At 31.8% G+C, this 14,577-nt stretch overlaps 1 protein-coding gene across 5 annotated transcripts in view; it reads right to left on the bottom strand.

Moving 5' to 3' along the window:
• Window positions 1-282: 282 nt before the first annotated feature.
• The window catches only part of LOC118194402 (phosphatidate cytidylyltransferase, mitochondrial), a 30,147-nt gene continuing 15,852 nt past the window's right edge, over window positions 283-14,577 (bottom strand). For 2 of the 5 annotated variants that reach the window (XM_035365561.2, XM_035365557.2), the window contains 4 exons: window positions 10,551-10,696; window positions 8,259-8,424; window positions 3,339-3,401; window positions 283-420 (listed from right to left, as the gene is read on the bottom strand). In XM_035365561.2, the coding sequence (XP_035221452.1) occupies window positions 353-420; window positions 3,339-3,401; window positions 8,259-8,424; window positions 10,551-10,696 (443 nt within the window). In that variant the 3' untranslated portion in view covers window positions 283-352. Of the gene's footprint in view, window positions 421-3,338; window positions 3,402-8,258; window positions 8,425-10,041; window positions 10,089-10,550; window positions 10,697-14,577 lie in introns of all 5 variants that reach the window. The other 3 variants (XM_085808330.1, XM_085808329.1, XM_035365560.2) reach the window with 3 other exon arrangements.

Here is a 14,577-nt window from a genome sequence, read left to right as displayed (position 1 = left end):
ATGTTATTTCACTACCTGCAAATGATGGAATTTGGTTTGTACACACAAGGGGTACCTTCTGTTTAAATTCAAGATCTATTTAAAACATTCACAGGAATTTGTTGTATTTACATTTGAAGGAATAATATCTTGCTTGTCGGTCTACTATGTTTTGAAGGACATTTCATTTAATATTACACAGTTAAGATCCTATAAACTATTTAATGAAGAATCTACTTTCATAGAAAGAAAAGGGAATCTGAAAAATATTGCAGCTAAAATAATAAATATGACACTGAAAAATAATAAATATGATGCTTTTATAAAATCTAGCAAATATACAATAAATAATAGTTATTTTAATTTTACAAGTTTATTTTTTCAATGACTTCAGCATTTTTTGCACTTTCCTTGTGCTGTACTTTACAGACTTCAGAAATCCTATGAACATAAAACAGCATCAATTTATTATCAAAATAGCACATGAAATCTATTTTTGCATTAAAAAATACTAATAACATTAATGTTTAATAACACACAGGATGTTTCTAAACTAATGTAAGAAACATTAATGGATGATAAACACACCAAAAGCTTTTCATTACAGAATGTAAAGTTTCAAGTGCAGTGAAGAATGTTACAGAATGTAAAGTTTCCAAGAACGTAAAGAATGTTACACAATGTAAAATTTCAAGTGCATATCACAGTTAAGTATAAGAGCAGTGATATAAAAGCTGAGGTTTTTGGAGACAAGTTCAGTAGCTACTGGGAATGAATCAATATATTACTGAGGAAAAAGTAGATGTGCATTTTATGCAGTGTGGCCAACAGTAATAAAATGGCATGCAGAAAGGCTTTAAAGACAATGCTCCTCCAACAGGTGCATTCCCAATCATGGGATGTTTGTGTATTTGCTCTGCTAATTCTCTGAAAGTGAAAATTTTTATACTAACATGGTCAACACAGATCATGCCAGAAGTGTTTCATTATCAACCATATCTGAAGAGATTATCCATCAGGTAGGGCAGCAGCCTGACATTAACACTATAGTTGTAGGCTGTCACACAGCTATATCACAAATCATGGTACACTGAGCTTAATGCACTCAGTGATTATATCAACACATGCAAGGGTTGCACATATGGCAAAATTATTCTGTGCATGAATTCACCTTAAGGTTCCTAAAAAAGGGTGGATTAGATCTGGAATTTCCAGCAAATTTGTTGCTCATGGATGAAGCCACATTTTCCCATGATGGCATTTTCAGCACCCACACAATGTGCATACTCAGGCCAGCGGTAATCTGTGCAATCATATCCATATTCCTAACAATTACTCCTCACAGTGAATGTGTAGGCAAGTATCTCTAATTACTACATCAGTGGCCCATACCTATTTTCAGAGAATCCAAATAGGATGTGTGTGTGTGATTATGGCAAAGCCTCGAGGCCTATCTGCCTAAGGGGAGGGATGCCTTCGTGGAGGACTTTGTAAGGGAAACTGGCTCGTATACACTTTACACATGGGGAAAACCACAAAAACGCCCATGCAGCCAGCCTGTTCGCGGGATTCGAACCTCAGACCAAACTACCAGTGTTCGGCGACTTTACCGCTCGGCCGCTGGTGGGCCCCCAAATAGGATGAGTTACTAGGTATTCCTCCAAGTGCTGCCAGAACTGTAGCAGCATGCACCATCTTCCATCCACCAGAAAAATGTGGTTCTAGCATGATAGCCATCAATGCATTTCAGCAAGGTGGTTTATAATTACATGCATGCCATGTTTCTGTTCATGCATGCAGGTGGCTGAAAGGAACACATCAACTTATCCTCAACTACCCAATTTGTCTAATCTCAATTTACTTCTAAGGAGACTTTTTTTTTTCGAACGGCAGGCACCATTTTGCCTTTTTTTGACATTGGCAAATCCTAAGGTCAAAAGCAGTGGCCATTTTATTATGAAAGCACCTAACAGGCTGCCACCATTACCTCCTATGAAGGGATGGACAGTTACAACCACGCCTTCTCCGGTATTCAAACCTACGCCCTTTGGTATCATAATTGGCTCCACTAACCACTAGACCATCTGGGTGGCAATTCTAAAAGGACAGCTAAAATCCTTCATATATAAGACTCCCATTGAGTCTAATGAAAATCTCATTGCCAGATTTTCAGTAGCTGCTACAGAAACTTGGAGAAAGCATATGCAGAAACTTGGAGACTATGATATACCTGATAATTTCCTGACCACAATGGAATCCTCATATCACCAATACATGACTTGCATAGATCTGGTCACAATTCTGAACAGCTTTCGTAAGTGTATTTTATTTCAATAGTTTTTTATGTGTGAACATATGATTTCATTTGTACCTTTCATTCATTGTACTATTCTGTTATTAATGCAATTCTAATTGTTTTATTTCATCATGTTAAGCTATTATTGATGTTTGTCTGTCTTCATTAAAGCTTTGTTTCAATGTTTTGTGCCTCTCCTTTCTTCTCTTGCATCAAATGTGCATCCCAAAATGGTATGTGCCCTCTAGTGCATCACCACAGCACTTGTGCCCAGACATTCTGTGGTAAAAAGTGTGTTCTTTCACCCCTTAATATTTGTTGTATTAGGTTAAAAACATCCAATATATACAAAATAACTATCTATGCAACATACTACACATTTTTGTTTTTTTACTATTCAAAAATAATTTTTTTCTTCATTGGAAACATTTTCGTAACTTAAGCTTTACTCTGCAAATACTCTGCTCTGAGGTAATTTTATATTTGGTTAAACCTTTTTATCTACACTATCAATGATGCAATCTACCAGATGCTTTAATGGAAGAATTGGAAGATTTAATTGTTGCTTTGTAAAGGAGGGATATAACACAGAAGTGAGTTTTTATGTGTATATAAAATAACAGTAATTGTTTATATTCTCTTGCTATGACATTTTAATACTTTATAAGGAACCGTGTAAAACTGATTACTGTATTTACGTACTCTGAATTGACTTACTTCTCCATGAAACCATTTGCAAGCTAGCAATAGACTAAAAGATTTTTCAAAAATATAATCATTTCTTGACTGCACATATAGTATACAGTTTATTATACAAAGATATTTTATACAGGAAAGTAAAGTTAATTTAGATACAAAAAGGAAAAAAATCTTGAGGTTGAGAGAAAAGTTTTAAAAACACAAAAGTTTTAAACTGAACTCTAGAAAAAAGGAGCCGATTTAAGATAAAGCACCATAATTATCATAACCACTGCTTTCTTTAATGAAAGGACCTTGTTCCAAGTATTCATAAATAAATAATATAAAATTATACTTTGGTTCAATGCAAAATTCTAAGGCATACCTGCTGTTATGATTCCTTTGGCAGATTGGGTTATACTAGGCCACCAGACAATGTCTTTAATAGCTGAAAATATTACATTAAAAATAATTATAACAATATAACAAACTGACAATAATCCTTAAATAAGTTTTACAAATTGAGTTGAGAAAAGTGACGAATCCCTGCCCCCACTAATGACACTGACTTCTACTTACTATCCAAATGAACACAGTACTTTTTAGAAAGTGCAATAACTGGATTTCCCTCAATTTAACTAGATTTTTCCAAATTAATAAAAAAAACTCAAAACCTTTCATTTAAAAGTTACATTACTGCAAATTGTTACAATTGTTTTCCTTCAAACAGTAGCCCGCTCATTGATAATAATACAGCATAAATAATGCTTCTATGGTTAAAAAAGGACATGCTAGTATCTGGTTGTAATGAAAGTTTTCTGCCAAAAAACATTGGTGACATTCTGTAGCTGACTTTTTGTAACAGAACTGGAAGTAAATGATGGTTCTACTTTGATATGACAATAGTTCCATTTCAGACATGAAAGCAGTACTTTTAGTGCAGGTAAAATCACGACCCAAATTTATGATTTTCTGCAAACGTTTTAGTAGTTTTTCAAAGACTTCGACAAAGAAAATTGGTGGCCGCGAGTCCGAAAACAGATCAACCTCATTTTGGACATCCTGTGCAGAATGAAAGATAGCATCATCAAGATATAGATGTGAAAACAAGAAGTCTTAGGAGCAATGTTGGGGCTATATGGTGGGTGTGGCATTCGAGATCCCATTTGAGTCCATACAGAGTCCAGCTGGTGAATGCAGACACATGTGGTTTTGTATTATCTTGATGGAACATTACCTCTTTGTACTGAACTCAGTTTGATGTTTTTCCTTGATAGTAGTGTCAACAACGGACTAGCATCTCGCTTTACACTTACTGTCGAGGGTTTTACTTTTCTCCAGATACTCTTTGTGGATAATACCATAGCACTCCCACCAGATACAAAGCATGATATTTTTGCTAGTCAAATTGTGGTTAGCGACATTGCCAATGCCTCACTGGTCACAGACCAACCACCCCCCATTTTTGCCTGTATTGTCGAAGTAAATCCATTTTTCATCACAAGTGACGATCCAATACAAATTTTGTCCTTGTGTTCGTATTTCAGCAGATTAGTGGAGGCTCGAACACGTCTGTCCTTATCTGCTTGAGTCAACTAACTCATGAGGCATCCAGCAATTGAACTTGTATGTCAAGTTTATGCGATGCATAGTGTGACTAATAGACATGGCACAAACGTCTAACTCCTTAGCAAGCTCTCAAGTGGTTGCATACCGATCATCTTCCACAAGTTCTCTCAAGCAGGCCTCATCAACATCAGTAGGCCAGCCAGACTGCTCTGCTTCTTAAATGTAATAGTCCTTATTTTTTAACTTTACCGATCCTTCACAGTGTCATATGATATACATTAGTAACTAAAGCCGGCCACATGGTTTGGTGACATTCTGTAGCTGACTTTTTGTAACAGAACTGGAATTAAATGATGGTTCTAATCTGTTACCATGATAGTTCCATTTCAGACACCTTGTACATAATGATAACAATATTTTTTTACAAATTTTAGAACTTCTAAAGCTAGTCTCTTTCTTTCAACTGCCAAAAATCATTTGACAAAATATGATAAAACACGTCAATGCGAACTGTTTGAGCATACCATATTTGTGGTGGCGGGAAACTTTCATCAAAACCTGATATTACCGCAGTTTAGTTCAGGTTTTTTAAAACTTTAAAAAGCTCTTTCCCATAAAGAGTAAATATAAACTCAAAGTGCAAAGCACTATCATCAGAAAAAAAAAAAAAAAAAAAAAAAAAAAAACGCTATTGAAACAGCTAGTAAAGATTATCACAGCATAAAGACATTTGCAATAAAATATGGCATTGGCAAATGAAAGAATGCAGCAAAATAGGAAATGGAAAAAACAAATTTCTCAGACCAAAAAGTTTAGCAGTTGATATAGTAACGTATGAATGGTTTTCTAATGCAAAGAGAAAAATCATTTCTGTTTTGGGATCCACAGTTCAAGAAAAAGCTCATGAAACTGCTTTAGAACTTGTGCACAATAACCTTTCAGCATAAAGCGCATGCTTTATAAATATGTGTAATAGTGTTAATTCTTCCATGTGCTTCAAACTTCCATGCAAAATGTTAAAGGTGGTAAATTTTTTACAGAGCAATATATCTGTTGCATAGTGTTAATATAGCTGACGATAAAGAGAAATCACTTCTGACTACCAAAACATCTCGATTCCATTGCTTTAAGAGTTCAACTTACCTAAATGATCACTTCACTGGACACACAATCATAAATCTGAGGTGATTTAAAGATACAGTGGTTGATAGGTTATATTAAGTGATTAAAAAAATAAAGGCAAAAATTATTCTTTTACTCACAATACTATATCAATAATACAGCTTTTAGATCAATGTATCATTTGCTCATTTAAGGCACCTTATAAGAAAAAAGTTTTAAAAATCAATAACTTTAAGAATGAAAGCTTCAATATTTGCAACAGAAACTACTATTTCAGATACAATCCAGCAAATTAAACTGTAGGGAAAGAAGTTTAGCAGGAAATAATTATAAAATGTTTTACAAAATTTACTTTAGTGCATCAAATATTAAAGTTGATAATGAATTTGAAACTAATTTACAAAAATTTAAAAATAAACTTAATCCAAATACTAGTTTAGCTACTGAACACATCTGGAGATACCAGGAGTAGATTGTGATGAATCAAACATAACAGAAATAAAAAAATCTGAAAGGTTTCAGATTTTAAATTACGTCCAAAGTGGCATTTTTTTAACATTTTATGCGTTACCTTTATTTACTAAATATCATGTTCTTTGCAATTAAATCATAAAATTCAGTTCAATAGCAATGTCGCAAAATAATTTTAAAATGAGCATATCTTTAAAATTTCTGATACACAGTTCCGCGCGCCTGAGATAAAAAGGTTCCCCCCCCCTCGTAGAGTGTTCCCATTGCTCGCTTTGAAATTCTTCAATTTGTTAATCAAAAATTCGTTAAAGTTTTACAAAATATGAAATCGATAATGAAACAAATTTCAAATTTGGTTTTCCACATGCCCATATTTGTAGGAGGATTACGTCATTCAAAATTCGATGGCTCTATGTGAGAAATATACATACATTTATGCAGATTTTTTATTATTTAATTTCTTCAAATACAAACAGGACTGCAGAACTCTAACAGTTGGTGGCAACAGTTTGAGTGTGTATTTAATTATGGCAAAGCACACGAGGGCTATCTGCCTAAAGGGAGGAATGCCTTTCGTGGAGGACTTTCTAAGGGAAACTGGCTTGTATACACGTTACGCATGGGGAAAACCACGAAAACGCCCATGCAGCCAGCCCGTTTGCGTGATTCGAACCTCAGACCGAACTACCAGTGTTCAGCGTCTTTACCGCTCGGCCGCTGGTGGGCCTGGCAACAGTTTGAAAAGTGAAATGGACATTCAACGCAAAATCGCAAAAACGAAAACAATAGTCCTTCAGGGATAAAGTCCCTTTGGACTAATAAAAAACACGCTTCATTATAAACAAACTAAAAAAAGGGAGGAGGAGAAGAATGTGATGAAGAATATTTTGAACAATGCATTAATTTAGCTATTTCATAACTTAGTTTCAGTGAAGCATATAGTAAGCTAAAAACTTTAAAAAGCACTTTAACTCATTAACAATGATAGTGAAAGTTTTAGATTAATTCTTGAGTCAAAAATTTGATTTGACCCTCTAAGGGTTATAGACATAACATTCGATCTAGAAAGATGGCTTTCCTATTCACAACACATGAAAATTTCTGCCTGCTTCTAATGTATTCAATTTCAGGTTGGATGTATATTGGAAGAAAACAAGTCAAGGTACAAAGTGAGACAGTCGTTATAGAATTACAAACAAGAAAATACCATTTATTCATGATATTTTGTCGAACTCAGAAATTTCAAAGCCAAACCCTTAACACTGGGAGGTTTAACCCATTTGCAACGGGTAGCTCAGTCATCGAACCTAGATAGAAGTATATTTAATGATATTTTACAATAAATTCAGGTATTTCATATTTATTTAGCAGCATACATAAGCAAAAAATATGTGCATTCAATTTCATGATATTATGTCATCATACTGCTAGGATTAGTTTCAGGATTATGCCAGAGAAAATTATCTGAAATTTAGAAGTATTATTAACTAATAACAAATAAATTTAGAGGGAAGAAGCCACATTAAAAGGTATGAACAATGCTAATTACTTGAAAATTGAATTACAATAATCAACAATATTTTGGTGAATATAGTTATATTAAATGAATAGGCTATATGACTGATTATTATTTTTTTATTTTGCCGCAAAATGATAAATAAAGCACTTATTAAAAATCCTAGTTTACACTGCAACCTTGGTACGATTTTGAAAATTGTCGCCAACACCAAAATGACCCATTTACTGCTCATCATAATGTCATCAAATTCTGTGTATACCATATCAAAATGAATTTGTTTTATACAAAGAATATGTATTATTAAGAAGGAAAACTTCTCTGCAACAGGAGTGCCTCCATCCGTTTGCCTGATATTGGACATAAAAAACTTCACTAGAAGCCCATGCTATTACACAAAATAAAAACTCATATTTTTCAGAAATTTGAAGGAAAAAAAAGTATTTTACAATAAAGAATATTCTGTCAGTGACGAGCTTGATCAGATACACAAGATATTTTTTAAAGCTTCGCAAAACAAAACCAAGCAAAATAAAAACCCATTATCAAACTACTGCCATACATAACCGGATAGTTACTTTTGAAAAAATATTGTACAAAGTGTATTTAAAAGATTCTATTACATACCATTCTTTACTATCTCACTGCATTCTGAAGCACATGCAAGTACCTGAAGAACATCTTCCATATCTCTGTATCTACCATCTCTGTTCCATCTCAGTAATAAATTGTGTTGAACTCTCTTTGGTAAGAAGTTTAAATGATGCAGTGTAGTAGTAGAGCTACAATCTTGCTGGAAGAAAAAGTGAATTTATTGCTCACTAAAATTTAAATATGGTGATTGAACATTGACTACAATGAAGGTCTTTTTATTTTTAAGTCCATAATCAAGCTATCAAATTTTATGACATAGGAACAATATATATACTCACACGTAGAGTATTACACATCTACAATAGTTATCATTAACCGCTTGCCTTATTATCCCGAGTTATCTCGGGTTCGTACATATTACAGTTAATTATTGTCCCGAGAAAACTCGAGCGAATCAGAATTTGTCAGTACGATTTGTTTTATCTTGGTTTTACTCAGCCTGGAGGAAATGAAAGGAAATATTCAGCTTTGATTGGCAGTTTGCCAAGTTTAGTTGGTTTCGCAGTTCTTTTGGCAGGACTGGTCACATGTTTTCCCTGCTTCATAGTATAAGTCGGCTTGTGGTTGAGTAATGCATAAAGAAGAATAATTGCATTAAAAAAAAAGGAATATAAGAGTTTTCTGGCACATAAGGATGACCTAGCATTAGTCCTTTACTACTCAGGTTAACCTCAAAGCATTTTTCAGATGTTATTCCTGTTACTGAAAAAAAAAAAAAAAATCAAATCCAACGAGACAGTGTACTCTGTGCTCCCATAATAGAGATTCCAGAGGTAAGCCAGTAAGAAAAAGAGACCAGATACCATTGTACAGAATGTCAGGTATCAGACAGGTACAGAATGTCAGGTATCAGACAGGTACAGAATGTCAGGTTACTTTGTGTTGCCCTTTGTTTCAAAAACTATCATACAAAGATTAATATTAACTTTTTCATGCACATTAATCTGGAGAAAATTTCATCTGGTTATATAAATTAAATCAATATTCAAAGCAAAAATAAAGCTAAGTTATAAATGGCATCAAAGACTAATATTTACAAGAGAATATGAAAATATATCAAGTTTTAACTCATATGAACAAATAAGTAGGGAATTATGTTTTTTGACAGTTTTTTTTTTTTTTTTAACATTGAATTTAGATGAAAATTTGCAGGAATTGAGGAAGATGTGTCAGAAATAACAAACCATGGATAGGATGAATGAGCTGAAGCCAATATAAGAGTACTTACCACTTACACTTTTTTAAGATGGTGCACCACTAAACACAGGAATTATGCCTTACAATTGGTTTATTCTAAAATTTGAGCAGTTTACTTTCAAAAGATTATTTAAAAATGTTTATATATTCCAGAAGAGGAACAGTTGTGAATAGAAACAATTTTTAAACATTATGATATAATCTATAACCTATTATCACTGCTGTTATTCTATACATGCTTATTTTTCTTTTTATATTTTTCATAAACAATTTCATTTATGTTGATGGCGTGCTATGGTAATTTGTCCGTTGTTCCTCAACAAATAAACAAATTTTTTAGAGGGGCCTGGTTAATCGAAAGTTGACATATTTTTTAATTTCAATGAGCCTCAAGCACATACTGATCACTCAATTATTATGCTACAAATATGCAACTAGAATAATTTATTAGCAAACAAATTTAAAAGTCAATTTTCAATTTTTTAATATTTAAGAATTATATTAACTTTTTGATTAAATAACTTGTTCTGAATCCAAATTTAAATATATAGGTACTTACGGAAAATCTCGTCGACCACAAGAGATGGCGCCACTCGCACCAAACCAAAAAAAAAAAAAAAACATTTACTAAATATAAGAAAAAATGTTCTATTCTTATTTTTCTTTCAAACTCATTATTATAAAGAATAAATAAGAATGAATATAATAATAATAAATAAAAATGACTATAATGAAATTTTCTATAACTTTGGAAATATTTAACAGCATGCTATTCTGTAATAAGCAGGTTCCCAAGTTTAATTATTTTTTTTTCAAAAATCCGTGATAGAGGGGAAAAAAGGAGTCTTTACTCAAGAATAATAACTAACAGATGTAATCAAGGCTACACCGAACCCGTGTTTGAAGAAGACTTTTCCATTTTTGCCGAAAAATTGCGCAGTTTGGCATCTTTCCTTTAATAGGCAAAAACGGTCAACGGGATTTTCCGTAAGTACCAATACATGTACATCTGATAAAAATTAAGAAGCAAAATATTATTTAAAAGAGAAAAACAAAACACGGTTTCACCTCAAATATATGTTGAGTCTGATTCCAGTGAACAAGAGGCATCATCTTCAAATGATCACAGTATAAATGATGGAAGTATGAAATCTGATTTTTCACTATGTTCTCAATTTTCCTTTTGTCTTCTCCAAAATACATTCTGAAATCACCTTCATTGTAAAAATTACACAAAAATTTTCACCCATACAGAACTGGTTTTAAGTCTGCAGTATTTTAACAGTTTTCAATATGCATGCTTTCTAGAGTTTTAATAGAGTTTAATACAGAACTAATATTTTCATTGTAGTCAAATCTGATACAAAACACATGAAAAAGATGGACCTTCAGCACCAAACAATATGTTTTTTTCCACATAAATTTTCATGTAAAAGTACAAATAACTAAAAGTGTAACTAAATAAATGCCTTATACCTAAAGACATTTATTGAAGCTTTTGAATAACTGACTGTGAAAAATTGAATATCTAAAGGCACCAGCAACATCAAAACAATACTCACTTAAAGCACCTAACGATGATTGCAGTGTACTGTGAACAAACTTTGCGTGCCAGCTTGTGCCAACAACAATCAAAGTGTCAAATAAGAATGTGAGATAAACATTACAAATGCTTAAAACTATGTTTTAATGATTACCACATTTCATTTAAAAAATAGATATCTCAACTGAAAACAGACAAAAAGGGTACATAATTATTAAAATTTATCAGCCTTTTTAAAATTTGCAGATAGCACACAAAATGTTAGCTTAAATTTATGAAAGAAATAGTATATAAATATTATATGAAATAGCATATGAATCATTTAATCAGATTATATAATGATTTAGAGGTTGAAATGAAATTGAATCATCAAAATATATAACCTATATGAAATAAAATCCTTTGAAGGAGAAAATTCATAACAAAAAGCTCCAAGGCTTAGACATTACTCAATGACATTTATTACATAAGTACAAAAATTTCCAAGTTTTCCCATTAGTAATTAACACATTGTTATATATATAATTAATGCAAACAACATTAAAAATATAAAAAAATAGGCACAAATTTGCAAAATTATTAATTTTTTTCCTTTTGTTTTCAAATAATCACAATGAATGAATTATATGGCTTGTAATACTTTTTACCCTTTGGGAATAATCTGTAGACCATATTTTATGAGTGAGTAGATTCATCAGTACTTAGAATAGTTACTATTTTAAGATAGCCAAATCCACTTCAGAAACATAATTTCAAAAGATGTATTAAAAGCTACATAGTTTGTTCAAGCTAAAAATGCATAAAAGGCTAAAGACTGATTTATGGATATGTTTCATGCTATAAAGATAAGTATATATGATTCTGGGTCTTTCCTCCTTCTAGAAAATTTTTTATAACAAGTGCTACAATGTTTCATGCCATTCTAATGTGTGATATCAGAATGTTAGTTCATGTGACATGCAAAATCTTGTATTGCAATCATTATATCATTTGAGGTAATAATTTAGAACTAGTACCATGATATAATTACTGTTTGGATAAGTAAGGGGCACAGTTTTGATAGTACTGGTTTTGAATTAGAAATTTAGATCATTAGTACAGAGTTCACAATGCTTACAAATAGTTTATCGCTATGATTATAGCATAAAAATAATATATTCACTGAATGGTCAGACTACCTGTGGTCACTTTTAATAGTGTTAATATTCTGAGATGTTAACAGTATGTAGAATTGTGCTCAAGTTATAAACAAGTGCATGAATGTAAATAAATGAATTACATAAAACGTTGCTTAAAAATAACTGCAGAATGGTAACTACACATCAAAATGATATACATTAATGTAAATGTATAATGCTTCTCCTTTTCATCTGACTATGATGAGTTCTCAAGACATGGTGAGGAGGGAAAATGCACTTTTTAACTTTTCTGCATGGTTGAACTTCATAGAAAATTAAATGTTCTCAAATTATGCATATTAAACTTTAAGAAAATAATATGTGCTTTATTTATATACATTCATTTCTGAAGATTTAAAATTCCTTATTTTCTTTTATAAAGAATGAATAAGTACTTTCTGATTATCTGCACCCCAAGAAAATTTGCCAACTCATAGTTTGTAACTAAGTGAAAACTATACATTTAAGGATCATTATTACTGAGTACTGTTTGTTCTCTTCATTAATAATAATACAAAGAAGCAGTTTAAAAGAAACAAAAAAATTATGTGGCCAATGCTTATATTTTTAGAGCTCTTTAGAGATATTACTTACTGAAATGATGGTTAAATGTCAAGAGTGTAATCTTTATTCAATCATGTATGTCCTATGCGCATGTAATGCAATTTTGAAAATGTACCCAATATCACGTATACAATCAAAAGCATGCTAAGAACCTGGCAGTTTTATTAAGTGTTGAAACTAAGGCTGCAAATATTTAGAAAGTAGCAATGAGTACTATAGTGAAACCTTATTAAGAGGTTGGACTTGGAAATTAGAAAAAAATATTAGAGTTCTAAAAATAAGCCATTCTTGGCAAAAATGTATGAAATATTTAAATAAATAAAACAAAATAATCAATAATAATTCTCATCAAGCATAAAAATATATTTTTGAGCATTTATCTGAAAGAACAGTTTAAAATAATACCTTGTTACTGTTAAAAAATATTTTGAAACTAACGCCTGATTTTTAAACGATAATTTTATGCCTGATTTTTAAACGATAATTTTATATGCCCAATTTGATAGACCACACATAGTTTTAAAGGATACTGAAACCCTCCAAAATAACCATTTTTGGCTGGAACTTTGTGAAATTTCCTAGGAGACATTTTCAGAAATGTCTTTTTGAATCTACAGCATGTTTAACCTCATTTTGGAAACTGACTCAGAATCAGGTAAAAGCCTGAAAACCATTTCTTCCTCTACTTGAGAGCTAATCAATGAGATTACAATAGGAACTGCAACAGAACATAGATAATATCTACCTAGAAGTTGGACAGTTCTTATTTGTTTGTTTCTTGATTGCCAAATGCTAATTAAACTGATGTATTCCTAAGAAGGGCAAAAATGCAGATGGTGTCTGAACAATTCTAGGAGAAAAAGAAACCTGTTTTCCTAAAACCATTTCAATTATACTTTATGTTAATTAATCAAATGTTATGAAATGTCTTTTGTTATCTATGATCTATTATCTAGGCAAAACAATTTGTTAGGAAGTTAATAAAGACATGAAGAAGTAACTAGAGCAGCATAAAAAATGGGCATAAAGCAGTTTGTAAACACTGCTAATATAACTAAACAATTTTTAGATAATCATTTACATCCAAAGCTTTTTCTGATCCTTAAATAAATTCACATACCATAATTAATTAAATGACGATGATTTATCAAATTTGTCTTGACAAATATAAAGATAATCATACTATGTAACTGTTTTTATGTCAAAAGCAGATTAGGTTAAAAAAAAGCAATTTTTTTTTAATGAAGAATTTTGCAATGATATATTGTAACATACTGTGTAGTTTTATATCTCAAAACATTGTCATGTCAACATTGTCAAACATTGTCTATTCAAAATAACATGAAAAAGGGAGAGAAATCTGCAACTATATATAAACAAAATAAATGAACTGCTTTCAGACTAGGAAAAATCCTTAACTTCATTCTCATTTAGCACTACTCAAAAAAAGTTCACCAATGGCTGAGTGGATAAGATCACTGAATACTGGTAGTTCAATCCCTGGTTCAAATCTCAATGAAGGAAGTGGTCTTATGTGCATTTTCATAGATTTTTCCATGTGTAACATAATTATGAGCCTGTTTCACCTACAAATACCTTCATAAAAACATCTCACCTCTTAAGCTAATGTGTAGCCCTAATGTGCTATGTCAAAGTCACATAAGTAGATAAATCACCAGAACGTGAACAGAAAGATGTATTTAGCCTCCTCCCCCCCCAAAAAAGTGAACAACCTTTCACCAATTAAGATGTTTCTACAGATGTTCACTGAAACTCTATTTCAGCCTGCATTCATCAGATTTTTGTATGC

Source organism: Stegodyphus dumicola, chromosome X1 (genome assembly GCF_044657685.1).
Source record: "Stegodyphus dumicola isolate Sdum_Otavi_A_Nest chromosome X1, ASM4465768v1".
Classification (NCBI taxonomy): domain Eukaryota; kingdom Metazoa; phylum Arthropoda; class Arachnida; order Araneae; family Eresidae; genus Stegodyphus; species Stegodyphus dumicola.
This window is presented reverse-complemented; position numbering and strand designations above follow the sequence as displayed.